Genomic DNA, 24,256 nt, shown 5'->3' with positions numbered 1-24,256 from the left:
GAGATCTTGTCTCTACACAAAAAATTTAAAATCAGCTGGTCCTGGTGCCTCTTGTAGTTCCATCTACTCCGGAGGCTGAGGTGGGAGGATTGCCCAGGATTTTGAGGCTACAGTGAACCGTGTTTTCACCACTGCACTCCAGGCTGGGTGACAGAGTGAGACCTTGTCTCAAAAAAAAAAAAAAAAAGCCTGAGACTAAAGCCTGGATCTTCTCCTGCCTCTGTTGCTATTTGCCGTGTGGTCTTGGGCAAGTTACATAGCCTCTCTGGGCCTAAATTTGGCTCTTGTAAAAAGACCCAGTCCCCCAGTCCCCCGTCTTCCCTCACTCTTGTGCGATCTTGGCCATTTTGGCCACTTGCCCTTACCAACTGTAATTTTATTTACTATTTGCCTTCCAATTAACTCACTTATTAATTTAAATTGATTTAGAAAGGAGTTTTATATCACACTGTGAGTGGAAAATTAGACTTGCCAGAACCACATTACCATAAAAATGAATATAATTAAAATTATAATGTTGTTAAATCCTTGTCAGATACTTTTGCCCACCAAGGCTTTGAGCCTGAAATTCACCCCTCTTTTTTAAAAAGGGAGGTGAGCAAATGGCAGAGGTGCCAAGAGCAGGCTGCCACCACCCTGGGACCCCACCCCTTCCTGGATTCATCAGTGGGCTCGGAAGAGCATGGGAAAGGCGCTACCTTGGGTCCACACCACCTGAGTCAGCTGGGGCTACTCCCAGCTCTCCGGGTTGGGAAACTGGTGCCTCTGGCAATGGCCTGCTGAGTATTTAACCCCAAGGGCAGCAGATTCCTTGTGGGTGTTTTTCTACAAATTAAACAGGAAGGTTTTTTGCAGGATAAAGGGGAGAAAGTTTGCCTTTTGGCTAATCCAAACCCCGCCCCCCTCACGACTGCTTTGCCCCCTGGGCTTGGCCTGTGACCCCCCAGCCCCCACGCTAGATCTTTGAGATCTTGGATGCATAACAGGCCCAAGCTCAGAGCCTATGACCACTGCCCTCTCATCCCTTTCTGTCCCTCCCCTCGGCCTCTCTGTCTCTTCTCTGAAAGGCTGTGAGTACCTGGGGGAGTCCTACCTGAGTAACCAGGAGTTCCCAGACCCCCGAGAACCCTGCAACCTGTGTACCTGCCTTGGAGGCTTCGTGACCTGCGGCCGCCAGCCCTGTGAGCCTCCGGGCTGCAGCCACCCACTCATCCCCTCTGGGCACTGCTGCCCGACCTGCCAGGGTAGAGCCACACCTGCCCTTCCATTCCCCCTGCTGGGGCTCCCGGGGTGCCTTTCTCACTGATTCCACTTTCCTCCCAGCCCTCCCACTGCCTGCCGCTCCACCATACTTTTCTCTCACTCTCCGACTCCCTCACCTTTGATAGAGGTCCCGGGCACGGCTGTGTGTTTGTATGTATGTGTGTGTGTATGTGTGGCTCTGTGTGTGTGTGTCTGTGTATGTGTGTGTCTGTGTGTATGCATGTGTGTGTGTGTGTGTCTGGCTGTGTGTGTGTGGCCGTGTGTATATGTGTGTATGTATGTGTTGCTGTATGTGTGTATGTGTGTATCTGTGTGTGGCTGTGTGTTGGCCTGTGTGGGTGTATCTGTGTATGTGTGTGTGGCTCTGTGTGTGTGTGGCCATGTGTATATGTGTGTGTATGTGTGTGTCTGTGTGTGGCTGTGTGTGTTGGCCTGTGTGTTTGGATGTATCTGTGTATGTGTGTGTTGCTCTGTGTGGGTGTATCTGTGTATGTGTGTGTGTTGCTGTGTGTGTGTGTGACAGTGTATGTGTGTCTGTGTGTCTGTGTACATGTGTGTGTGACCGTATGTGTGTCTGTGTATGTGTGTGTGGCTGTGTGTGTGTGGCTGTGTATCTGTGTGTGTATGTGTGACTGTGTGTATATGTGTGTTTGTGTGGCTGTGTATGTGTGTGTGGCCCTGTGTGTGTGTGTGTGTGTATGGCTGTAGCTGTGTGTATGTGGGTATGTGTGTGTGTGTCTGTATTTGTGTCTGTGTATGTGGGATGTGTGTGTGGCTGTGTGTGTATGTGCGTGTGTGTGTATGTGTGTGTGGCTGTGTGTGGGCGTCTACGTGGGGGGGTCTCTGTGTGTGGGTGTGTGCGCGTCTGTGTATGTGGGGGTGTGTGTGGCTATGTGTTTGTATGGCTGTGTGTGTGGGTGTGTGTGTGCGTGGCTGTGTGTATGTGTGTGACTGTGTGTAGGTGGGTATGTGTGTATGTGTGTGTGTATGTGGCTATGTGTGTATATGGGTATGTGTGTATGTGGGTGTGTGTATGTGTGTGTGTGGCTGTGTGTTTATGTGTGTGTGTATGAGGGTGTGGGTGTGGCTGTGTGTGTCTATGGCTGTGTGTGTATATGGGTATATGTGTGTGTATGTGTGTGTGTGGCTGTATGTATATGGGTGTGGTTGTGTATGTATGTGTGTGTGGCTATGTGTGTAGGGGGGTGTAGGTGTGGCTGTGTGTGTATGTGTGGAGGGGGAGGGGCTGTGTGTGTATGTGACAGTGGCGGTTCTGTTGATGGCAGATTTTCTGTTGCACTCCCACCTGCTGTGTGTGTATGCGTGTATGTATGTGTGTGGCTGTGTGTGTGTATGTGGTGGTGGGTGTGGCTGTGTATATGGGTATGTGTGTGTATGTGGGTATGTGTATGTGTGTGTGTGGCTGTGTATATGGGTGTGTGTGTATGTGGGTATGTGTATGTGTGTGTGTGGCTGTATGTGTGTCTGGCTGTGGCTGTGTGTGTATGTGTGGAGGGGGAGGGGCTGTGTGTGTGTGTGACAGTGGAGGTTCTGTTGATGGCAGCTCTTCTGTTGGACTCCCCGCTCTGCCAGGATGCCGCTACCATGGCGTCACTGCTGCCTCCGGAGAGACCCTTCCTGACCCACTTGACCCTACCTGCTCCCTCTGCACCTGCCAGGTGAGGCAGCCCCTTTAGGACCTTGGTAACCTTTCCTCCCTTGATACTCCTCTCTGGCCAGGAAGAGGCTGTCTCCTCCACTCAGGTGGCAAGGGCTACGCTCTGCCCTTCATATCTCATGGGACAGGACTGGGCTGAGGTGTCCCGGGCCAAGGGAGGGTGTTTGGGCCCCTGCAGGCTCAGTAGGGGCTCCAGCCCTGGGGAAATGTGCAGTCCAGTTGAGGGTGTGACGGGCCTCTCTCCCCCAGGAAGGTTCCATGCGCTGCCAGAAGAAGCCATGTCCCCCAGCTCTCTGCCCCCACCCCTCTCCAGGCCCCTGCTTCTGCCCTGTTTGCCACAGTGAGCTGCCTTCCTCATGCGCGGCCCCCATGCCCTTCCCCGCCTCTCCCTCCCCCTTCCCTTCCTGCCAGGCCTAAGGCTGGGCCGAGCAGGGCAGGGTGGCACAGGCCCCCCACCCAGGAGGTGTGTCCCCCACAGGCTGTGTCTCTCAGGGCCGGGAGCACCAGGACGGGGAGGAGTTTGAGGGACCAGCAGGCAGCTGTGAGTGGTGTCTCTGTCAGGTATAGCAGGAGGTGGGGGGTGTGGAGTGACAGCTGGACCATAGCACCTCTGGGCCCCAGTCTAGGCAGCGAGCCAGTGTCCCTGCATCTCCTACAGGCTGGCCAGGTCAGCTGTGTGCGGCTGCAGTGCCCACCCCTTCCCTGCAAGCTCCAGGTCACCGAGCGGGGGAGCTGCTGCCCTCGCTGCAGAGGTATGGCCGCCTCTAGCCGTACCCCTTGCTTCAGCCCCTTGGCCCTGTGTCCCTCTGTCCACCCCACCTCCCTCCCCTCAGCCAGCTCTTCTCCCACCTCCCTGCCCCAACAACTGGCCCTTGCATACACCCTTGCCACCTTCAGCTTCTCCTACCTCTCCCTGTCCCGGACTGCCCAGACCATCCCTCTTCCAGGTGCTGGTTAGAGTTCCCTCAAAGCTGCCTGTCTTGGGCTGGGTGCAGCGGCTCACATTTGCAATCCCAGCACTTTGGGAGGCCAAGGTGGGAGGATCACTTGAACCCAGGAGTTTGAGGCTGCAGTGAGCTGCATTTGCACCACTGTGCTCCAGCCTGGGCAACAAAGAAGACTCTGTCTAAAAAATAAAACAAAAAGCTGCCCCTCTTCCTAACCACACCCCATTCATCATCATCATCATCATCATCACCATCATCATCAAGATACCTGACATTCAGTGAGCAGGTAGCATGTGCCAGGCCCTGAGCACTTTACGTGTATTATCTCATTTAATCAGCACAACAACCTTACCAGATAAGCACTCTTAGTCCTCCTATTTTACAGATGAGAAAGTGGAGGTACAGAGAGGTAGAGAAGGTGGCAGAGTCAAGATGGACACTTGGACCATCTGGCTCTGAACTTGAGCCTTTCTTAGCCTGCCCACTGCCCCCTCGTCCCACACCCTGCCCAGTGTGGTGGTGTTTCTACAGAACCACAGAACTGTCATAGCATTTCACTTGCTCTGGGAGGGAGGCAGGACAGAGGAAATCCCCATTTAACAGATGAGGAGACTGAGGCCCGGAGAGAGTGAGTTACCTTGGGCCCATGGTTAGCGATGGAGCCATTCACCTGGTCCACATGCATTTATGACACAGCTGCTGCATGCCAGGTCTGTGGCCGGTGCAGGCTGCACTGGGCAGTGCCTGCTGCCTGGAGCTTGGTCTTGAGAGCAGGTAGGAACAGAACAGGATTAGAACCCAGGTGTTCTGAACCCCTCCCAGTGCCTTTCCCCTCCACAACAGACAGGAGTTCTGCCCCATCGCACCTTCCCGCCATATCCCTGCAAACTCACTCCTGGCGCCATGTGCCTAGGTGACCACTGAGGGTGGGGGCCAGGAGCAGATGTCCAGATCTCAACCTCCGAGCTTGTCCCTGCCCACTTTGCACCACAGGCTGCCTGGCTCATGGGGAAGAGCACCCTGAAGGCAGTAGATGGGTGCCCCCCGACAGTGCCTGCTCCTCCTGTGTGTGTCACGAGGGCGTCGTCACCTGTGCACGCATCCAGTGCATCAGCTCTTGCGCCCAGCCCCGCCAGGGGCCCCATGACTGCTGTCCTCAATGCTCTGGTACTGGAAGCCTGGGGCGGGAGGGGAAAGGCGAGGAGGGAGCCCTGGGCCCACACCTCCCTGCCACTGCTGGGCCGGGTGGCAGAGACAGGCAGTTGGAGAAGTGGCCTCCGTCCTTGTGCACACTCCACTCCCTGGGGTCAGGGGGAGGCTGGAGATAGAGGACTCCACCCCTGCCTCGCTGCCAGCCTGAAGGACCCCTGGTCCCGTTCTGCTCTCACTCCACCCCAAAGACTGTGAGCATGAGGGCCGGAAGTATGAGCCCGGGGAGAGCTTCCAGCCTGGGGCAGACCCCTGTGAAGTGTGCATCTGCCAGGTAGGTGAGGGCACAGTGGTGGGGCTGGGGCACCTCGAGGTGGCGGGGAGTGGGCAGCATGGGGTGAGGCCCAGCCAAGCTGGTCACTGCATGGAGCAGGCACTCTGGGGGCCAAAGGAGTGTATCCCTGTGGCCAGGAGACAAGGCAGGGTTGGGTCCAACAGGGCCAGGAGGTCTGGGTTTAGACAAGGAGTACAGGTTCCAAGTGTGCAGGAGGCCGTAGGTGGCCCCCCTGGCTGCAGTGCAGGGCGGGTGTGTATGGCCGGAGAGCCACCTGGGACATGGCTAGGGGTCATATTGTGGAGATTTTATTTGCAAGGCCATGGAAGGGCTTGGAGCAGGCAAATGACATCACAGGTCAGGGTACTAAGCCATGGGCCTGGGGAGGAGGATGGCATGAGCCTGCCGGAGGATCAAAGGTCACATGAGGGCTCAGGCCCAAGTGACTTAAAGGAGAAGGAGACATCATCTCAGAGACTAGGGCATGGGGTGAGGAGCACGTCTAGAAGACACTGAGTCTTCAGCCTTGAGTTCAGGGCCCAAGACATGTCCCGGAAGAGGCTGCAGCAGGCAGAGGGAGGGGCCGGAAGTCCTGGCCAAGGGCAGCTCTGGGTTTTCGCGGCCCAGGACCCACCGCTGCTCACTCATTCTTGTAGCCACAGCCTGAGGGGCCTCCCAGCCTTCGCTGTCACCGGCGGCAGTGTCCCAGCCTGGTGGGCTGCCCCCCCAGCCAGCTCCTGCCCCCTGGGCCCCAGCACTGCTGTCCCACCTGTGCTGGTGAGTCCAGGGTTGTGGGGGTAGATGAGATATGAGGTTAGGGCTGCCATCCCCCGCCGCCCTTCCTCACCAGTCCCAGCCCCAGATTCTTCCCGACTCCAGTGGACTGTTCTAGAACCCCATGCCTGGCCGGCGAGGGCTGCAGCGAGGGCTGCACCATCCCTAAGGGAACTGGGGAAGCTGACAGGAACCCTTTGCCTCTCCGCAGCTGGGTGCAGTTTGTGGAGCATCTTGGCCAGCAGGTGGCGCTGCAGGGCGACAGTTGTGCTGAGACGTGAGGCCCAGGCAGGCAGGGGGTAGCCCAGCCACAGGGGTGGGCGAGCTTTTTTTGTTGTCGTTGTTAGAGTAAAAATTTATTAAGATTGGGGGGAAAAGTAAAGAAACAGTTTTATTTTTATTACAAATATTGAAAGATGGCCAATTTCTGTCTCCTGGATTTAATAGTTGTTTACCTAACACAGCCATTTTACATTTGTTGTGGAGGGAATTTTTTTCTGTTTCTGGTCCTATACCAGCACTGAAATGATAACCTACCTTTGCAATACAGGTGAACGTTATCCTTACATAGAAAAAACAGGCTGAGGTTGGTAGCTCACGCCTGTAATCCCAGCACTTTGGGAGGCCAAGGTGGGAGGATCACAAGGTCGAGAGATCGAGACCATCCTGGCCAACATGGTGAAACCTCGTCTCTACTAAAAATACAAAAATTAGCTGGGCGTGATGGGGCATGCCTGTAATCCCAGCTACTCGGGAGGCTGAGGCAGGAGAATAGCTTGAACCTGGGAGGCAAAAGTTGCAGTGAGCTGAGATGGTGCCACTACACTGCAACCTGGCAACAGAGCGAGATTCTGTCTCAAAAAAAAAAAAAAAAAAAGAAAAAACATACTTTTTTTTTTAATGATAATCCTATTTTCTCCAATTTGGTTTTTTTGAGACGGAGTCTCGCTTTGTCGCACAGACTGGAGTGCGGTGGCACAATCTCAGCTCACTGCAACCTCTGGATTCGAGGGATTCACCTGCCTCAGCCTCCCGAGTAGCTGGGATTATAGGCATGCGCCACCAAGCCTGGCTAATTTTTGTATTTTTAGTAGAGATGGGGTTTTAACATGTTGGCCAGGCTGGTCTCGAACTCCTGACCTCAGGTGATCCACCCGCCTCAGCCTCCGAAAGAGCTGGATTACAGGTGTGAGCCACCTCGCCGACTTTTCTGTTTTTTGTTTGTTTGTTTGTTTTTTATGGTGGTAAGACACTAAAATGTACAATCCTAACCATTTTTAAGTGTACAGTTTGTGGTATTAAATACGTTCATAATGCTGTGCAGTCATCCCTGGCATCCATCAGGGAGGGTTGCTCTGATCAACACCTGCTAGGGGGTGCTTCAGGGGAAGGGAAGAAGACTAACATTGATTAAGCACCTGTTCCATGCCACAGACTGTAGTTGGTGCTCTTAATAAAGTCTCTCGCTTCATTTTCGTAGTTACCCAGTGAGGGAAGTATTATTAATCTCTTTTTACAGATTAAGAAACTGAGGCTCAGAGAGGTGGATTAATCTAACCTAATAAGCACAGGCACTGAGTGCTGGCATCAGGATTCGAACCCGGGATGCCTGGCTGTGTGCTTCCCTGCGCTGTTGTAGCCACACTGTATTACAGATAGCGGGAGGGAGAGCAGGCCGCAGACTGGCCATTTTTAGTGACCTCAGGCTAAGGAAGCCATGGTTGGTCTGTTTCCAGTCACCTTGCACCCCCACCCGGCCCCAAATAATAGCCTAGCAAAGTTTCTTTTAAAACGTGTAAACTTGACTGAATTGAAGAGAAAGAGGACTTATCCTCCCTGGAGTCAAGGTGCTGGGATATGGGTATGCTCAGGAGTTCGAGTTAGAAACGTGGGGACACAGTGCATGGGGACAGCTGGGATTTCCAGCCCTGTGCCCCTCTTTCTGTCCCCCACTCTGGATTCTTGTCTTCACAGAGGCCTTGAGTAACTGTTCAGAGGGCCTGCTGGGATCTGAGCTAGCCCCACCAGACCCCTGCTACACGTGCCAGTGCCAGGTGAGCCCTCCTGCCTTGGGGACTCACAGAGCCCCTCTTCTTCCTTCTCTGTGGGCTGTGGCTGCCACTCCTCTCCCGCAGCAGCTCCAGGGCTCTCCATTCGCCCTGACATTTGCCCACTTGTCCTGACTGTCACATCCTGCCTATGCCTTACTCCTCCACCAGCTCCCTGAGATCTGCCATTCTCTATCTCTTGTGTTCACATGGGCAGGACCTGACATGGCTCTGCATCCACCAGGCTTGTCCTGAGCTCAGCTGTCCCCTCTCAGAGCGCCACACTCCCCCTGGGAGCTGCTGTCCTGTATGCCGGGGTAAGTGCCCAACCTTGGCCTCCACCCTCAGAGAGGAGCCCAGGGGAACACAGGAAGGGGAGGCATTCATGGGCCAAGCGGGCAGCCCAGGGTTTGTACTCGGTTTCTAGAACAGAATGCAGGGTTCATTCTTTTCTAGAAATGGAGGGGGGCTGTTCTTGAGGTGGAGAAGAGACCCATGAGGCAGGGGGAAGCTGGGATGAAGCCTAGATTCTCAAGGTCTGGCCTGATGCCTGTCAGGGGGCTCGGGATCCCCAGGCCCATGAAGAGGGCATTGCACTGCTGAGCGGGCAGCTGGCCCAGAGTGGGGTTCCAGCCTCTGGCCCTTTGGGCTCCTAGGACCCTAGAGACATCCTGAGCTCTGATGCGAGGCCTGATGTCTAATAGGCCCTGTGGATATTGGCTGAAGAAATCAACACCATCAGGGTGGTAGGGACATGGAGTGGGTGCTTTCCTGCCGTGAAATGCTGGGTAAGCTCCAAGGAGGGAGGATACAGCTGGAGGGACAGTGCCTGCCCATCCCATGTCTCCCCCCTCAGAATGTGTGGTGGAGGCCGAGGGCCGGAGAGTGGCAGATGGAGAGAGCTGGCGGGACCCCAGCAATGCGTGCATCGCCTGCACCTGCCATGTGAGCTGGGGTGGGCCTGGGAGGGTGGAGGATCTCGCAGATGGATAAAGGGAGGAGTGTCCAACACTCCACCAGCAGATATGGGGTCTTTAAGGGTCAGGGGCATCCCTGCGCCGGGCATGGAGCCGAAGGCTGGATTTCATTCCCCACTTGAACTGTGAAGAATGTATTGTGGGAGGGGCAGGCAGAAGTCCATGCCCAGAGGCCCCCAGAAGCATGAGGCCGGGGACTCCAGCCCTGCAGAAAACCCCAGAACAATGATGTCTGTCCTCAGTGGGGCCATGTGGAGTGCCACCTCGAGGAGTGCCAGGCCCTCTCCTGCCCCCATGGCTGGGCGAAGGTGCCCCAGGCTGACAGCTGCTGTGAGCGATGCCAAGGTGTGCAGCCAGGGTGATGGGGGAGGGGTAAGCCAGACCTTCTGGGCATGTGGGAGGAGCAGCTGACCCTTCCAGCTCCTATCCCTTCAGCTCCCACCCAGTCCTGCGTGCACCAGGGCCGTGAGGTGGCCTCTGGAGAGCGCTGGACTGTGGACACCTGCACCAGCTGCTCCTGCATGGCGGGCACCGTGCGTTGCCAGAGCCAGCGCTGCTCACCGCTCTCGTGTGGCCCCGTGAGTGCCGCAATCTAAAGTGGTGGGGAGGGTCAGGGTGGGGGCACATGGTACCGCCATCCTGGTGTGACCAGGCATCAGAGAGGGAGGCTGGGCTCCTGCCGCCAGCTGGGAGCTGGGGACAGTGCTGTTCCCAGTGCGACCACGAAGTGGTGCCCTGACCTCACTCACAGGGAGCCTGGGAGCCAGAGTCCTGGAGATCCCTGGAGACTCCTGGGAGATGCTTGGTTTTCTGGGAGGGTCTGCGAGAGGCATGGCGGGGAGGGCGGTGTGTCTGATAGTGTCTGGGGCTGAGTGCAGGACAAGGCCCCTGCCCTGAGTCCTGGCAGCTGCTGCCCCCGCTGCCTGCCTCGGCCCGCTTCCTGCATGGCCTTCGGAGACCCCCATTACCGCACCTTCGACGGCCGCCTGCTGCACTTCCAGGGCAGTTGCAGCTATGTGCTGGCCAAGGACTGCCACAGCGGGGACTTCAGGTGTGCATCCCCTGTCTCTCTTCTCCCCAACCCCTACACCCAGCCCTGCTGACCATTGGCACCTGGGACTTTCCTGCCCACAGTGTGCACGTGACCAATGATGACCGGGGCCGGAGCGGTGTGGCCTGGACCCAGGAGGTGGCGGTGCTGCTGGGAGACGTGGCCGTGCGGCTGCTGCAGGACGGGGCAGTCACGGTGAGCAAAGCCGAGGAGTGGAGGAAGGTGGATCCTGTGCTGTCCACCCATGTGCCTCGACATCACCCCTCCTCCCACCTCCTTTATCCTCCAGGTGGATGGGCACCCGGTGGCCTTGCCCTTCCTGCAGGAGCCGCTGCTGTATGTGGAGCTGCGAGGACACACTGTGATCCTGCACGCCCAGCCCGGGCTCCAGGTGCGGCTCCAGGGCGAGTCTGGGTGGGCTGCCTGCTGGGAGCTTCAGTCCTGTTTAGGCCTCTGTATCTGTAGAGGGGGTGGGGATGCCAGCTACCTCCTAGCCAAAAAAGGCAAGGAGTGGGGTGCAGGGGTGTGAGGGGAGGTGGATCAGGGTCAGAGATCTCCCCAGGCAGTCAGAGGAGTTCTGAGCTCTGAGCCTGATTTCTAATCTCGGCTCAGCCTCTTAAGCCACCACCAGCCTCCTCTGGGCCACAGATTTCTCGTCTGTAAAGTGGGGAATGGGAAGGGTCAGTGGCAGTGGGGAGGATGTCAGCTGAAGTCTCCTGGCGGGGTGTCTCAGGTTCCTTCCAACTCTCATGTGGAAGAGTAATTTGCCCCCTGCCCCCAGCAGGAAACACAACTCGTAAATTCATAGAATAAGGGTGTACACTTCTAATCCGGACCCTAATTGTGCTTTGTCCTCTGCAAGACCCGAATGCCCATGAGAAAGTGAATCCCTGGAAGGAGGTTGCATTTCACCTGGGGCCCAGTTCAGGGATGGCAGCAGGAGAAGGTGCCCTCATGCAGGAGCTGTGGGCAGCTCCTCCTGCCATCTGTCTTTGCCCAGGGCTGGCACAGAATGTATCCACTTGGCCTTGGCCAGGGTGGTGTTTCTTCCAAGGGGAGCCTCCACCTGTCCATTCTCCTCCCCTACAGCACTGGCCGCACTGAACACAGTGCCTGGGGCCATGATGGACCCTGGGCTTCTTAAGGCCCCTGTCCTTCCCTGCTCCCCAGTCCCAGGCCTCTCCACACAGGTGCTGTGGGATGGGCAGTCCCAGGTGGAGGTGAGCGTACCTGGCTCCTACCAGGGCCGGACTTGTGGGCTCTGTGGGAACTTCAATGGCTTTGCCCAGGACGATCTGCAGGGCCCTGAGGGGCTGCTCCTGCCCTCGGAGGCTGCGTTTGGGAATAGCTGGCAGGTGAGTGGCACAGGAACCGGGGATGGGGATTAGGGGAGACGCAGCTGAGCATGAGTCTCAGAGCAACCCTCTGGCATGGAAAGCAGGGAAGGTGGGGGCAAAGTCACACAAGATAGGCTTTTGGGCTTTCAGGGAGGTGTGGGGGCTTCTTGCCTGTCTTGGTGCTGGAGAGGTAGGGCGGCTTGTCAAAAGAGGCCTCATTGGCCGGGCAGGGTGGCTCATGCCTATAATCCCAGCACTTTGGGATGCTGAGGTGGGTACCTGAGGTTGGGAGTTCGAAACCAGCCTGACCAACATGGAGAAACCCCATCTCTACTAAAAATACAAAATTAGCCCAGCCTGGTGGTGCATATGCCTATAATCCCAGCTACTCGGGTGGCTGAGGCAGGAGAATCACTTGAACCCAGGAGGTGGAAGTTGTGGTAAGCTGAGATCGTGCCACTGCACTCCAGCCTGGGCAACAAGAGCAAAATTCTGTCTCAAAAAAAAAAAAGAACCTTGTTACTTGAACCCTCAAGCCTTGCTTTGCCACTCACTGGCTGTGTGATCTTGGACAAGTGCTGACCTACTCTGGCCTTGGTCTGTCTATCTGTAAAATGGGGACAAAAAGAAGGTAGACAGTACTTCATTTGCTGTTCTTTTAGGGAGGTTTTGGGGACTAAAGCAAATGACTGGGTGGGAAGTGCTTTGAAGAGCACGGCATGCAGAGGCCAGCTGTCAGTGGTGCTGTCACGTCAGGGCTGCTCTCCCCACCCAGGTCTCAGAGGGGCTGTGGCCTGGCCGGCCCTGTTCTGCAGGCCGAGAGGTGGATCCGTGCCGGGCAGCAGGTTACCGTGCCAGGCGTGAGGCCAATGCCCGGTGTGGGGTGCTGAAGTCCTCCCCATTCAGTCGCTGCCATGTTGTGGTGCCACCGGAGCCCTTCTTTGCCGCCTGTGTGTATGACCTGTGTGCCTGTGGCCCTGGCTCCTCCGCTGATGCCTGCCTCTGTGATGCCCTGGAAGCCTACGCCAGTCACTGTCGCCAGGCAGGAGTGACACCTACCTGGCGAGGCCCCACGCTGTGTGGTGAGGGGGTGATGCCCGCTGCAGGTTGGGGGAGGCTCAGCACAGAGAAGGGCAGCCCGGAGGGCTCGGGGCAGGACCAGGCCGGGTATGGCGAGTCTCGCAGGGGTACGCACAGCAACTGGGGCAGTTTCAGGTGCCTTGGTAACCCCGCCTCCCACTCCCCCTGCAGTGGTAGGCTGCCCCCTGGAGCGTGGCTTCGTGTTTGATGAGTGCGGCCCACCCTGTCCCCGCACCTGCTTCAATCAGCATATCCCCCTGGGGGAGCTGGCAGCCCACTGCGTGAGGCCCTGTGTGCCTGGCTGCCAGTGCCCTGCAGGCCTGGTGGAGCACGAGGCCCACTGCATCCCACCCGAGGCCTGCCCCCAAGTCCTGCTCACTGGAGACCAGCCACTTGGTGCTCGGCCCAGCCCCAGCCGGGAGCCCCAGGAGACACCCTGAGCCAGGACAGTGCATGATCAGGGTTCATCAGGCCAGGAGTCTCCCCTTGGCGAGCAGTTCCCACCCTGGTTAGGGCTATGGAGAGAATGCCCTGCCTGGACACTGGAGCCTGGGCCCCTGCCCTGCAAAGACCCTCGCCATGTTGAGTCACAAGCAGTAAACTCTAGGCCTGCCCGAAGGCTTCCTTGTGTGTGTGTGTATTTCCTCCTGGTGCTGGGACAGAGGCTGGGCTGCCAGGAACATGGGGTCCAGTGATCAGTGGCCGCAGAATCACAGCACCATGCTTACTCCTTGCACCTGCATGCCTGGGCTGCCCCACCCAGCCACTCCCTGGTGCTGTCTGGGAAACCCTGCAGTGGGTAGAAGGAGGACCCTGGTGCCCTGGTCTTAGCCCTGTGCTCATTCTGTGTAGCAGGCATGACACGTGGCCCCATGTGGTACCTTCTGTGGATCCATGTGGGATCCTGCAGGGGCTGAGGAACCATGGAGAAGGGGCTGCATCAGAGAATGGCCTCCCCCTTCCTTGTGGCTTGGGGATACTGAGTGTGCAGGCACCTTCTGGGCCACTCTGAGAGCTAGTGACACAGGGACCCTATGCCTGGGGTGAGAAACAGAAGCAATAGACCGCAATGCAGTGTGGACATGTACCTGCGTGTGCACACAGAAACACACACACAAACACACATCCCTCAGAAACCCAGATAAGCACGTGCAATGCATACCTGCCTGCCTTCACAGCCACACCCACCCTGGGCAGACATATGGGCAGTAGACACTGGCAGCGTGTAAAGACGTCACTGTAGGGAGGGAACATGGGTTTTGAGATAGAAAAAGTCCAGAATTCAAGTTTTCTTTGCTGCCTACCAGCTCTGTGACCTTGGTGTTTTAGGGACCTTGGTCATGAGGTCAGGGGACTCCATCCTCATTGCTCCCTGCTATTCCAACAGGGAGTGAAGGGCTTTGTGCTCAGGCAAGGACGCAAAAGAGCGCCAGGTTGAATTGGAGGCCACTCAGCCTGATTGCTCTTTCATTGACGCTGTTTTCTCTTCTGGCCAAGAGGAGGGTCTGCTCCGTTCTCTCACGGAATGGGGACAAAGTAGCCAGCAGGCAAATCTGCTCACGACAGGGCAGGATGTAAAGATGGCAGAGCTCCTGCACTCAGCCCCTCTCCTGATTAGATAACTTAAATGACCTGTCTATTCATCTGCGAGATGAGGATGATAGTAACAAGCATCTGGTATGTGTTGGGGAATGAACAGTGACGCATGGACAGCACTTACCAGGTGGACAGCATGGATAAGCACGTGGGCAGTGCTCGCTGGGGCAGGGCCTCTTACCACTCGCCTCTTGCTGATGGACGGCCTGGGCTCCCGGGACCATGTCTTCCCAGAGGGTATCACATCCATCCATCTCCAGATGAAAAAAATGCTGCCACATGTTAAGACAAGCTATTCCTTTTTTTTTTTTTTTTTTTTTTAAGAGACAGGATCTTGCTCTGTCACTCAGGCTGGAATACAGTGGCACGATCACAGCTTACTGCAGCCTTGACCTCCCAGCCTCAATCAATCCTCCCATCTCAGCCTCCCAAGTAGCTGTGACTACAGGCACGTGCTACCACTCCTGGCTAACTTTTTTTTTTTAAGAGGTGGGGTCTTGCTATGTCACCCAGGCTGGTCTCAAATTCCTGGGCTCAAGCCATCCTCCCACCTCATCATCCCAAAGTGGTGGAACTGCAGAGGTGAAGCACCACACTTGGCCTAGGAGAAGTTGCTTTCTGAGTCAGTCTTCTTGCCTATAAAGTGGGGATAATAATAGAGCCTGCTTCATAGAGTTGCTGCAAGGAAGGATTATATGTACGAAGCATCTTCATTCCCGCACAAGCTAAACTGTTGGTAGCAGCTGCTGTTGCTACCCATATTGGGCATATTGTGTGCCCAAATAATGCAGCTGTGTGGTTGATGTGCATATGTATGCTTGTACAGTATATGTCAAACAAATGCTCACTGGGGGCTGTAAACAAGCATATGCGTATACCTCCCTCTCTCGGGGTCACACTGCTCACTCCACGCTGCCACTTGTAGGGCCATAAAAGCCATCTCAGAGACAGGTCAGAGTCTATGAGGCTTGGCCGCGGTCCAGCCAGGGCTCAGGTGTCAGGCCCTGCATGATTGAGATCAGAGCCTTTGTCCTTCCTTGCTCCTGGCTCTTGGTTTCCTGTCCTCCGTTTCCCTCCAGGCTCCGCATGGTGCAGGCAGCCACCCCGGGGGCCTCAGGGCTCCCCTGCAGCCCCAGACAGGCCTTGGCTTTGTACCAGTATCTCTTCTGGTGCCCTGCAAGCCCAGGCCAGCTCAGGGCTGCACTTTGGCAGGTGAGGGAGGGGCACTGCCTCAGAAGGAAGGAGACAGGCGGGGGACCTGACACCATCTTGCCCCTCCAGGTGCAAGAGGGCCGCGGGTATCCCCCAGGGCTGGAGCTGCCCCCTGTGCTGCTGCAGATGGAGTGGAGCTGGCGGGCCCAGGAGCAGGTAAGGGCTGGCTGGGGGTGTGGCTGAGGCCAGGGTGGGTGCCCCCTCACGCCCTGGCACCCCATCTTCCTGCAGCTCCTGTGGGACTTGGAACTGCTGACTGGTGTGGAGCTGGGCCTCTTCTGGCCACCCCAGGCCCAGTTTTTCGGTCCGAGGGGCCAGGCCCAGCAAGCATGGAGCCAGTGCTGTCAGCCAGGTGGTAGCACAGGTGGGGACCCTGAGCAGCCGGTGAGTGGGTGAGGGGGCACGGCGGGGACAGAGGTTCTGGGAACACTGGGGCCCTGCTGTGGTGAGGGCAAGCGGAAGGGGCAGGGTTTTGGAGACAGGGCTGGGTTTGAATCTCCACACTGACCACCCCCGTGGGCTCTGAGTTTACCTTTCCTCAGCTAGAAAATGCCCACGAGGCCGGGCGTGGTGGCTCACGCCTGTAATCCCAGCACTTTGGGAGGCCGAGGTGGGCGGATCCCCTGAGGTCGGGAGTTCGAGACCAGCCTGACCAACATGGAGAAACCCCGTCTCTACTAAAAATACAAAAATTAGCCAGGTGTGACGGCATATGCCTGTACCTGTAATCCCAGTTACTCAGGAGGCTGAGGCAGCAGAATCAGTTGAACCTGGGAGGTGAAGGTTGCAGTGAGCCGAGATCGCACCATTGTACTCCAATGTGGGCAACAAGAACCAAACTCCGTTTCCCCCAAGCCCCCCGGCCAAAAAAAAAAAAAAAGAAAGAAAAAAAAAAGAAAACGCCCACAAGAAGAGATCTTTCTCTAAGGGCTGTCGGGAGGAAGAGTGGACTCATGGGCTATGCCTGGCACACAGGGCCTGCTCTTTCCAGGCAGGCCGTTATTCTCATTCCACAGTTAACGACTGTCTTGGTCAAATCACCTGTGTGGTGATATCTGGAAGCCTTTCCATGTTACCGCAGCGTGGGAGGAAAGTAGCCTGGCAGGGCCCCAGAGAGCAAAGGCACTGATGCCCAGTGTGCGCCTGAGACACAGGGGCTGAGAGCCCCAGCCGCTGGCCCCTCCCTCCAGGGCTGCAGCTGGGCTGAGCCTCCAGGAGGGGGGTGCTGTGGTGACTGGGCCCAGAACAGAGCTGGGAATTGGGAATGTGGGTCCCAGTCCTGGCTCAGCCACCAGCTGTCTGAGTTACTTTGGGCAGGTTGGTAGCCCTCTCTGGGCCAAGGCACTCTCCACTGTAGCAGGAGGGGTGTTCGTGGTGCAACTTAGGAAGGGTTCAGCCGATGTCGCTGGAAAGAACTGTGGTCTCATCTGAGGCTCAACCGGGCAGGAGGGATCTGTTTCCAAGCTCCTTTGCATGGAGGGGAAGCGGGGGTCACAGAGGGCATGAATTCCAGGAGGCAGGGATCATTTAGGGGCCATTTTAGAGGCTGGCTGCCACACTGGGGGATGGAGCCCTGTGGACTAGGGTGCCCCCAAACCTTCCAAAATTCTAGGCTGCATCCTCTACCCCAGGACAGGGACTCCCTGAGCCAGAACCATCAGCTCCTGGAGGGGTGAGTCTCCCCGGGGAATCCTGCCTTTCCCTCTGTGAACTGGGCTCTTTCCCTGTCACCTTCTGCAGTCCTGCCCGGTGCCCCTCATTACGCCTCCTGGGCTCTTAGTTGCACCCATGGTTGCCCCACAGCCCTTGGAAAGGTTAACCTCCAAACTCCAGCTCCCAGGATCTGGTGATGGGGGAGGAGGGAGGGTACTGGGGGCGGCCACCCAGGACTCAAGTGTTTGGATGCTGGGGTGGGGGTCTCGGGAGACTGGCAGGCAGACTCCTTCCCATTCCAGAGCCCATGGGCCCAGAGAGGTGCATCAGAGGTAGCCCTTGAACTCCTGTAGGGGGCAGGCCGGAGACCTCTCATCAGCCCCAGATCTGGGTGAAACCGGTAGTGGTGCAGACCAAGGGTGGGAGAGCCCTGGAGGACCTGCAGAGCCCACACACAGTACGTCATCAGACAGCCAGGAGGGCAGGGGGCCCCTGGGGCTGGGGCAGCCAGACTGGATTGGGATGAGGCAGGAAAGTCCTCTCCCCAAGTCGCAGGACTTCTTTTTTCACTCATTCGTCATCTCACACTTCCTGATGGGAATGCCGGGACACCCAGCGATGGCAAGTAGGTTTTATTTGATGTGCCAATTCCACCTGGTTGGTACCAGCTGTCTTAGGCACTGTGTCCAGTAGGATTCTGATGCTAAACTGGGGTTCAGGGGAGAAAGTTCAGGAATGAGCATCACTGGCTGCCCGGGGATGAGGGAACAGAATACCAACTCCAGGCCACCTATTTGCCACCCTTCAGCCAGGCACAGGCCACCTGTTTGCCACCCTTCAGCTGGGCAATGGAGATATACAGAGAACAAGGAGACTAGGTGCTTGTCTTTAGATCACAGGCTAGAAATAGCATGACAATAAACAGGCAGTGGAATGGATACTGTGAGCCTTGAGCCTATTAATTTAAATGAAACAGACTCTCAAATTGTTTGTTAAATAATAGATCTAGCAAAGCCATAAGCTTTTTATTGTTCCATCATGCACATGAGAGAGAAGAAAAGTGCCAATAATTATTTTCTGATGGACAGAGAAGTTTTTACAAGTATTTTACATCTTGAGAAGACAGGGATATCAATTATAACATTATTACCAGAGAAATAAATTTTCTAGTAAGACAACAGATGAGAATTACAGAAGTGGGAGGTTGGAGATTGTTTTTGCAGTTTGTGGCAATTATTTCTAAAGGCCCAGGAGTCTCCTTTGTTTAAAAAACTCTTTGAAAGATGTGTTTTCACAGAGAGTGCACCCATTTGGTTACTGTTAGGAATATTCACACGTCTGTATATTGCACAAGAGAACAAGATGCAGTATTCTTGGGAAAGTTCTCGATTTCAGACCTTATGAAATCCCTTTCAACTGGCTTTTATGGATGCAGAACAGCTCTCCTTCCTCCACAGCTGCAGGGGCGCGGCAACACATCATCTCTTTTTTTAGATTTCTTTTGTTAATTATGAACACTTGCAGTTTTTAGGCCAGGCTCTGGCCTAAAATTTCATCTTGAATTTCCTTTGATTTTGCTGTCAGAAACAAAGAAAAGGCTAAGGAAGGTTTTTCTGAATAAGAGTAAAAAGTAAGACGCCCAGAGCGGGTTTCTTCTCTGGGCCTGATGGGCACACCAGGGCAAAGTGGGAGTGGCCGGTGCTGAGGAACCCAGGCACCCAGCACCGTGACCCTTCTCACTCCCAGGCCTCCTGTGGTGGTCTTGAGGAAGGGGCTGTGCAGGTCCCTCTGGAGTGGTCTGCCTTGGCTGGGAGGATGAGAAAGATGGGGCAGGCTGTTGGCAGGCACACCTGACAGGTGCATGGCTGGCTGATTGATGAACTGTGACAGCCTGAGGTTCGGACAGCGCCCTCAGGGCACCCCTAGCCATGCACTGGGACTCCCTAAACTTCCTGGCTCTAGTCTAGGTGAACTGTGCATGAGGGGCTGGGACATGAGCTCCCAATACTGGTCTTTCTTCCTCAGGCTCCTTACAAGAGCTCAACCCCACTACCAGGAGGAGCTTTGGGGTGCCAGGTAGCTCAGAGTGCAAGGTGAAAAGGTCAAGGGTCTCAGGTTGGGGATGGCAGGGGTGGGTCTGCCTGGGAGGAGGCTGCTGGGGTGAGGGGGAGGCTCTTCAGTGAAGCACCTTCCACACTACATAAAATGGCTTTAACAAATTCAGGAATCAGGCAAAGGCTGGCCCCAGGGGTCTGCAGGTTCCCTCTCAAACCTGGGCCCAAAGTGCTTTTCCTTTCCAGGACCTGGCCCAGAGGGAAGAGAGGAGTGAGGCAGAGCCTGAGACCCAGAAAAGAAAGCTCACTCCCGGGACCCCTGGGCCGGGGGACCTGCCCTCCCAAAACCTGCCTTCCCAAGATGCCCTTGAAGGGCTGGGCTCGGACCCGCACCTGGGCCAGGAGAGAGCAGAACTTCAAAGACCACCAAGGATGGACACCCCTGAGTCTGAGAGAGGAGGACCCTCAGGATCAGAAAGCAGAGACCCCTCAGCGTAAGAGGGCGGAGGCCTCCCGGGGCGAGATCAAAGATGCTCCTCAGAGTCAAGAGGGTGAAGACACACGGGGGCCAGAGCCCAAGGGTTCCTCAGGGTCAGAGGGAGGAGTCGAAGAGAATTTAGTCCTAAATGCCAGGGAAAGGCGAGTCCCCAGAGTCCAGGGAAGAAGATGCTGCGGTCTTGGGAAGGCAATATCTCACAAGCCTGGGAGGTGGCTCCCGGAGAGGCCACTGTGCAGCCCCCAGAGGAAGGCGACCCCCATAGCCATCCGAGGGACCCCTGCGGGTCCCTGAAAGCACAGACTCCAAAGCCTGTGTGCAGGGAGAGCCCAAACCTCCGGAGAAGGACTACCACGCTGACGCAGAGCATGATCAAAGGCGAGACACAAAGGTCAGCACCGGCGGTGGCAAAGCTGGGGGCCGCCCGGGAGGGGGCGTGGGCTGCGCTTACGGGCCCGAAGCCCCCGGCCCGGCGGCGGCTCCCAGGTCGCGGAGCCGGAGCCGAGATGCCAGCGACCCTGCGCGCCGAGGTATCCGGGCAGCAGGGGCTCCTCGGGGCTCTCCGGGGGCCCCCAGGCCTGGAGCGCGATCCGCACGGGCTGCAGGGCCCTGGAGTGGGCCCCGCCCCGGGGGAGCAGGAGGTGGGCCAGGCTTGGCTTCTGGGTGCCCTCCGGGGTCGGGTGGGGGCGGCCCTGAGCGTCCTAAGGCCTTGATGGCCGCGTGGCCAGCGCCCCTCAGCACCGCCAAGGCGCCTGCGGGCTTAAGCGCGGCGCAGCAGGTGACGGCTCTGCAGCGGCTGCTGGAGCTGCACAGCGCGGCCAGGCGGCGGCGCCGCCGGCGGGACCGTGAGCAGCAGCGGCTCCGGGTGTGTCCCCACGCCGGGATCGGGGCCTGCCTGGAGCGGGCGGGGCACCGAGGGGCGGCCGGACGCTGACTGCCGCCTCTGCAGGTCCTGGAACGCCTCCACATCGCCAGGAACCGCCACTGCCGGGATCACCCCGTGGGGCTCCCGCCCAGTCCGGCTCAACTCCCGCCACAGGCAAGACCCCTAGAAGGAGGTGGGGCCACAAGGAGCCTGCGCGGGGCAGGGGCCGAGCTTGGCGCGCCCGGGTCCCTTTGAAGTGAGCGCACTGCACTCTGGCAGTGACTCGGCGGGGCGCGAGGGGCAGGTGTGCCAGGTGCTGCCCCGCCCGCCCCACTGAGCCGCGGACGCTCAGCGCTCTGCACCACCAGGAGGACGCGGCTGGGCGGCGGCGCGCCCTGCGGGAGCAGCTGGAGCAAATGCATCGGGAGAGGACCGAGCGGCTGCGGGCCCTCGGGGCCAGGTGAGGGGCGGGCAAGGAGGGGTGTGGCGGTGGCAGGAGGCCCCTTTCCCTGGCCTCCGAAATGACAAGCCGCTCTCTCCCCAGGAACACCCAGAACTTCCTGGAACTACTGTGTTCCCCTGGTGCTGAGGATCCCGTGCCTGCGAAGTAGTGCTCGCCTTTCCCAGCCCCCTCTGGTCATTGCTGGGTCCTCAAAGGGATGATTAAAGAGATGAGGGTTACGGAAAAAGCAAGAGGGCAACTTGCAGGTCAGATAGTTTCAGAAAGGCCTGAATGCAACCTCAGGGACAGGGAGAGCAGAGGGGCACAGACACACACAGCAGCTTTGCCCCACCAGGAGGCCTGTTATTTCTTCTTCCCTCCCCTAAGCCCACACCTGGCCCACGGTCAGAGGGCCAGGTCTCGGGGATCAAGCAGTGCGAAGGCCCCGTTCTTGCGGAAGAATGACTCAATGCGGCACATCTTGCAGGAGACCAGTTCTTGCTTCACTGGGGGGCCTGGGAAAAGATGTCAGAGGCCAAGCATGGGTTCCTGAGGGAGGGACACGCAGAGCATGGGAGCCCTGTCTGTCTGCACAGCCCTAGGAATCCGTCAGTGGAGTAGCCACTTTGTGGGAAGAAATAGAAAGTGCTTTGGAGGAATGGGAGCTATGGGCAAATACTGGGAGCTGGCTGGATGCCAGGATACAGCAGCCATCTGCCATCTGCCATCATTACCCTAGCTTCAGGATCCTCTACCTGCAGGGAGGGGGGCCACCCTAGCCTGCTTGTCACAGGGACAGACTGTGGAGAGATGAGATTTCCTTCGGCCTCCTGCTCCCCCCTTCTAGGGCTCGCCTCCTGCTTTTGTTAGAAAGTTATTTCCCTGACTTCCCCTTTAGGGGCCTGGGGGAAAGGGATGTTTGGGGGCAAAATCTCAACTGAGTCAATCCCCAACCATCCACCTTTTCTGCAAGACACTCAAGCAGCTGGAGAAGGGTACAGGGCTGAGGAGTCTCACTTGACATTCATGAGCACAGACAGCAATGGGATGTGCAGCAACATCGCCCAGCAGCCCTGCCTGGCACATGCCTGTTCCACACCTTTCCTCTTCATCTCTAGTTACTCCACTGCCTCAGCTCAGCTCCCTCCCCGCTGATGGCCTTGACTCAACCTCACAGAAAAAAGACTCAGCCGAGATGGACAGGCTTCCTGCCAATGACATCCCCTACCCCCTCTGGCTCAGCCCTCCTGCCCCCACTCCCATCAGATTCCAGCAACTTGAGCTCCCTAGATCTCATGGATTTAAATAGCACCTATAGGCCGGGCGGTGGCTCATGCCTGTAATCCCAGCACTTTGGGAGGCCGAGACAGGCAGATTACGAGGTCAGCAGTTCGAGACCAGCCTGGCCAATATGGTGAAACCCTGTCTCTACTAAAAAAACAAAAATTAGCTGGGCGTGGTGACACACGCCTGTAGTCCCAGCTACTTGGGAGGCTGAGGCAGAAGAATCTCTTGAACCTGGGAGGCAGAGGTTGCAGTGAGCCAAGATCGTGCCACTGCATTCCAGCCTGGGTGACAGAGTCAGACTGTTTCAAAAAGAAAAAGAAAAAAAAAAAGCACCTATATTCAAATGACCTCCGAATTTGCATCTTCAGCTCTGACTTTAATCCAGACTTATAGACACAGCCACCCTACAGACACTTCAAGCATAACATAGCCAAACACACATGGCTAAATAGGACCTGTTCATGCACGCTCCAGCCCTGACCTCTCCCAGTCTTCCCTGTCACTGCAGCTTTAGCTAAACACCTGGGTGATTGATCTCTCTTCCCCTTATTCTCACATTCTATCCATGGGTGAGTTCCACCGAGTCTTCCCCCAAAACATCCTGAATTGATTTCAGCTCTATTGCTGATCCCTCAGGCCACTACCACAGGGTAACAAAACAGATGCCCAACTCATGTGCCAGATTCTACCATTTCCCCTGAAAAAGCCACTGCCTACATACAGGTCAGGGTGACTTTTTAAAAGGTTCACCAGTGTCACTCTTGAAATCTGCTTAGAACCCTCCATCAGCTTCCCTGCACAACAAATAAAATCCAAACCCATCCTTATCATCTGGCTCTCAGCCTCGGGTCCTCAGAAAGGCCTTTCCTGACAATCCAATAAATAGCAGCACATGGCCGCTGCCTCCCTGCCCACCGCCACTCCCTAGTTCTGTGGAACGTGTCGACACTTCTTGGCCATCTCCTTGCTCTGTTTATGGTCTGGACCCTTCACCAGGATGCCCACTCCCTAGCACATGGCTAGTGCTCTGTTTTTGAGGTGATTTCCAAGAGGTTGGGCTCACCCAGCTGCCAGCCATACGTGAAGCTGGTGGTGACGGGGAAGAGGTATCGCGTCTCTGGCATGTCCAGTTTTCGAGTGTTGAGGTAGCGGTAGCGCCCCTGGAAGTCGTGGGAGATGCCTTCATACAGCAGGGCTCGGGTGATAGGTGGTACCGGGTACATTTCCGACTGAAAAGGCGCCTCTGGGACAGGGCTGGGCACCTTGGAAGGGGCTGACTTGGGGGCGGGTGGGGGTGAGAGTGGGGCTTTGGGGTGCAGGGTGGGCAGTTTGAGGGGCAGGCGGCCTGCGGCCTTAGCCTTCTGCTTGGCCTTCACCATCAACCCATACTTGCGGTACCATTCACAGCGCAACATCTTTTCCCTCAGATATTCCTCCTTCCAGAAGTTCTGCCGTAACGTGTCTATGTTGAGCTGCCGTGACATGGTGGCCAGGGAAGGAGTGGCACCAGGGTGGCCACAGCTGAGGGGTGAGCACAGCAAGCAGAGTGCTTCTGACGGCGAGTGGCTGCCCAGGCACAGTCACCTGGCAACCATGCCTCACCTCACACAGGGCCAGGGTTCTACTTGCCATGCCCCCAGCAGACCCCATGAGCCTGGCTTCCTGAGGCAGCCTGAGGCCAGGGCCCACTGGTTAAGAGCCCTGCTCCCCAAAACTCCCGCAGGGCCCACGCGGGATCTGGCATCACAGGCTCCCAGGTTTCGTGTGCTTTCTGCTTCTGTCCTTTGGATCTGGCCCCCTTCCCAGCCCAATGCCGAGCAAGGTAGGGGAGGCAGGAGCTGGGCTCAAGCCTCCTCCCATTCCTCCCCAGACCAGAGCTGGTCTTCTCTGATCCAAGGACCAGTCCTTGAGTTCTGCCTCCCGGCACAATCCTCCTGGGCCAGCTCTTCTATGCCTGTCTTTGGCAGCACCTTTTCCATCCTTGCCAACCGAATCTGCCCCATGGCCTCACCC

The 24,256-nt window shown here is 56.9% G+C and overlaps 2 protein-coding genes across 11 annotated transcripts in view; one reads left to right on the top strand and one right to left on the bottom strand.

The window, feature by feature from the left end:
- KCP (kielin cysteine rich BMP regulator) overlaps nucleotides 1–19,482 on the top strand; it is a 41,432-nt gene extending 21,950 nt beyond the window's left edge. For 4 of the 10 annotated variants that reach the window (XM_016958130.4, XM_054656270.2, XM_054656272.2 and 1 more), the window contains 20 exons: nucleotides 1,068–1,244; nucleotides 2,857–2,942; nucleotides 3,191–3,281; nucleotides 3,420–3,502; nucleotides 3,600–3,693; nucleotides 4,882–5,055; nucleotides 5,289–5,371; nucleotides 6,028–6,148; nucleotides 8,120–8,199; nucleotides 8,411–8,510; nucleotides 9,050–9,138; nucleotides 9,413–9,515; nucleotides 9,606–9,748; nucleotides 10,049–10,221; nucleotides 10,305–10,416; nucleotides 10,511–10,612; nucleotides 11,412–11,576; nucleotides 12,334–12,640; nucleotides 15,516–15,810; nucleotides 19,400–19,482. In XM_016958130.4, coding sequence (XP_016813619.3) covers nucleotides 1,068–1,244; nucleotides 2,857–2,942; nucleotides 3,191–3,281; nucleotides 3,420–3,502; nucleotides 3,600–3,693; nucleotides 4,882–5,055; nucleotides 5,289–5,371; nucleotides 6,028–6,148; nucleotides 8,120–8,199; nucleotides 8,411–8,510; nucleotides 9,050–9,138; nucleotides 9,413–9,515; nucleotides 9,606–9,748; nucleotides 10,049–10,221; nucleotides 10,305–10,416; nucleotides 10,511–10,612; nucleotides 11,412–11,576; nucleotides 12,334–12,640; nucleotides 15,516–15,805 — 2,573 coding nt within the window. In that variant the 3' untranslated portion in view covers nucleotides 15,806–15,810; nucleotides 19,400–19,482. Of the gene's footprint in view, nucleotides 1–1,067; nucleotides 1,245–2,856; nucleotides 2,943–3,190; nucleotides 3,282–3,419; nucleotides 3,503–3,599; nucleotides 3,694–4,881; nucleotides 5,056–5,288; nucleotides 5,372–6,027; nucleotides 6,149–8,119; nucleotides 8,200–8,410; nucleotides 8,511–9,049; nucleotides 9,139–9,412; nucleotides 9,516–9,605; nucleotides 9,749–10,048; nucleotides 10,222–10,304; nucleotides 10,417–10,510; nucleotides 10,613–11,411; nucleotides 11,577–12,333; nucleotides 12,641–12,809; nucleotides 14,532–15,515; nucleotides 15,811–17,058; nucleotides 17,120–19,399 lie in introns of those variants that run through there. The other 6 variants (XM_016958133.4, XM_054656269.2, XM_016958135.4 and 3 more) reach the window with 6 other exon arrangements.
- A 1,812-nt stretch (nucleotides 19,483–21,294) lies between these two features.
- On the bottom strand, nucleotides 21,295–24,178 carry SPMIP1 (sperm microtubule inner protein 1). Its single transcript, XM_001142779.7, has 2 exons — nucleotides 23,307–24,178; nucleotides 21,295–21,471 (listed from the first exon to the last, which is right to left on the bottom strand). Exons 1-2 carry the CDS (start codon nucleotides 23,725–23,727, stop codon nucleotides 21,362–21,364), a joined length of 531 nt encoding a protein of 176 aa, XP_001142779.1. The 5' UTR covers nucleotides 23,728–24,178; the 3' UTR covers nucleotides 21,295–21,361.
- Between the last annotated feature and the right edge of the window lie 78 nt (nucleotides 24,179–24,256).

The sequence above is a fragment of the Pan troglodytes genome, chromosome 6 (assembly GCF_028858775.2).
Source record: "Pan troglodytes isolate AG18354 chromosome 6, NHGRI_mPanTro3-v2.0_pri, whole genome shotgun sequence".
NCBI classification, from domain to species: Eukaryota; Metazoa; Chordata; class Mammalia; order Primates; family Hominidae; genus Pan; species Pan troglodytes.
Note: the sequence above shows the minus strand (reverse complement) of the source record. Positions and strands in the feature narration are given on the sequence as shown.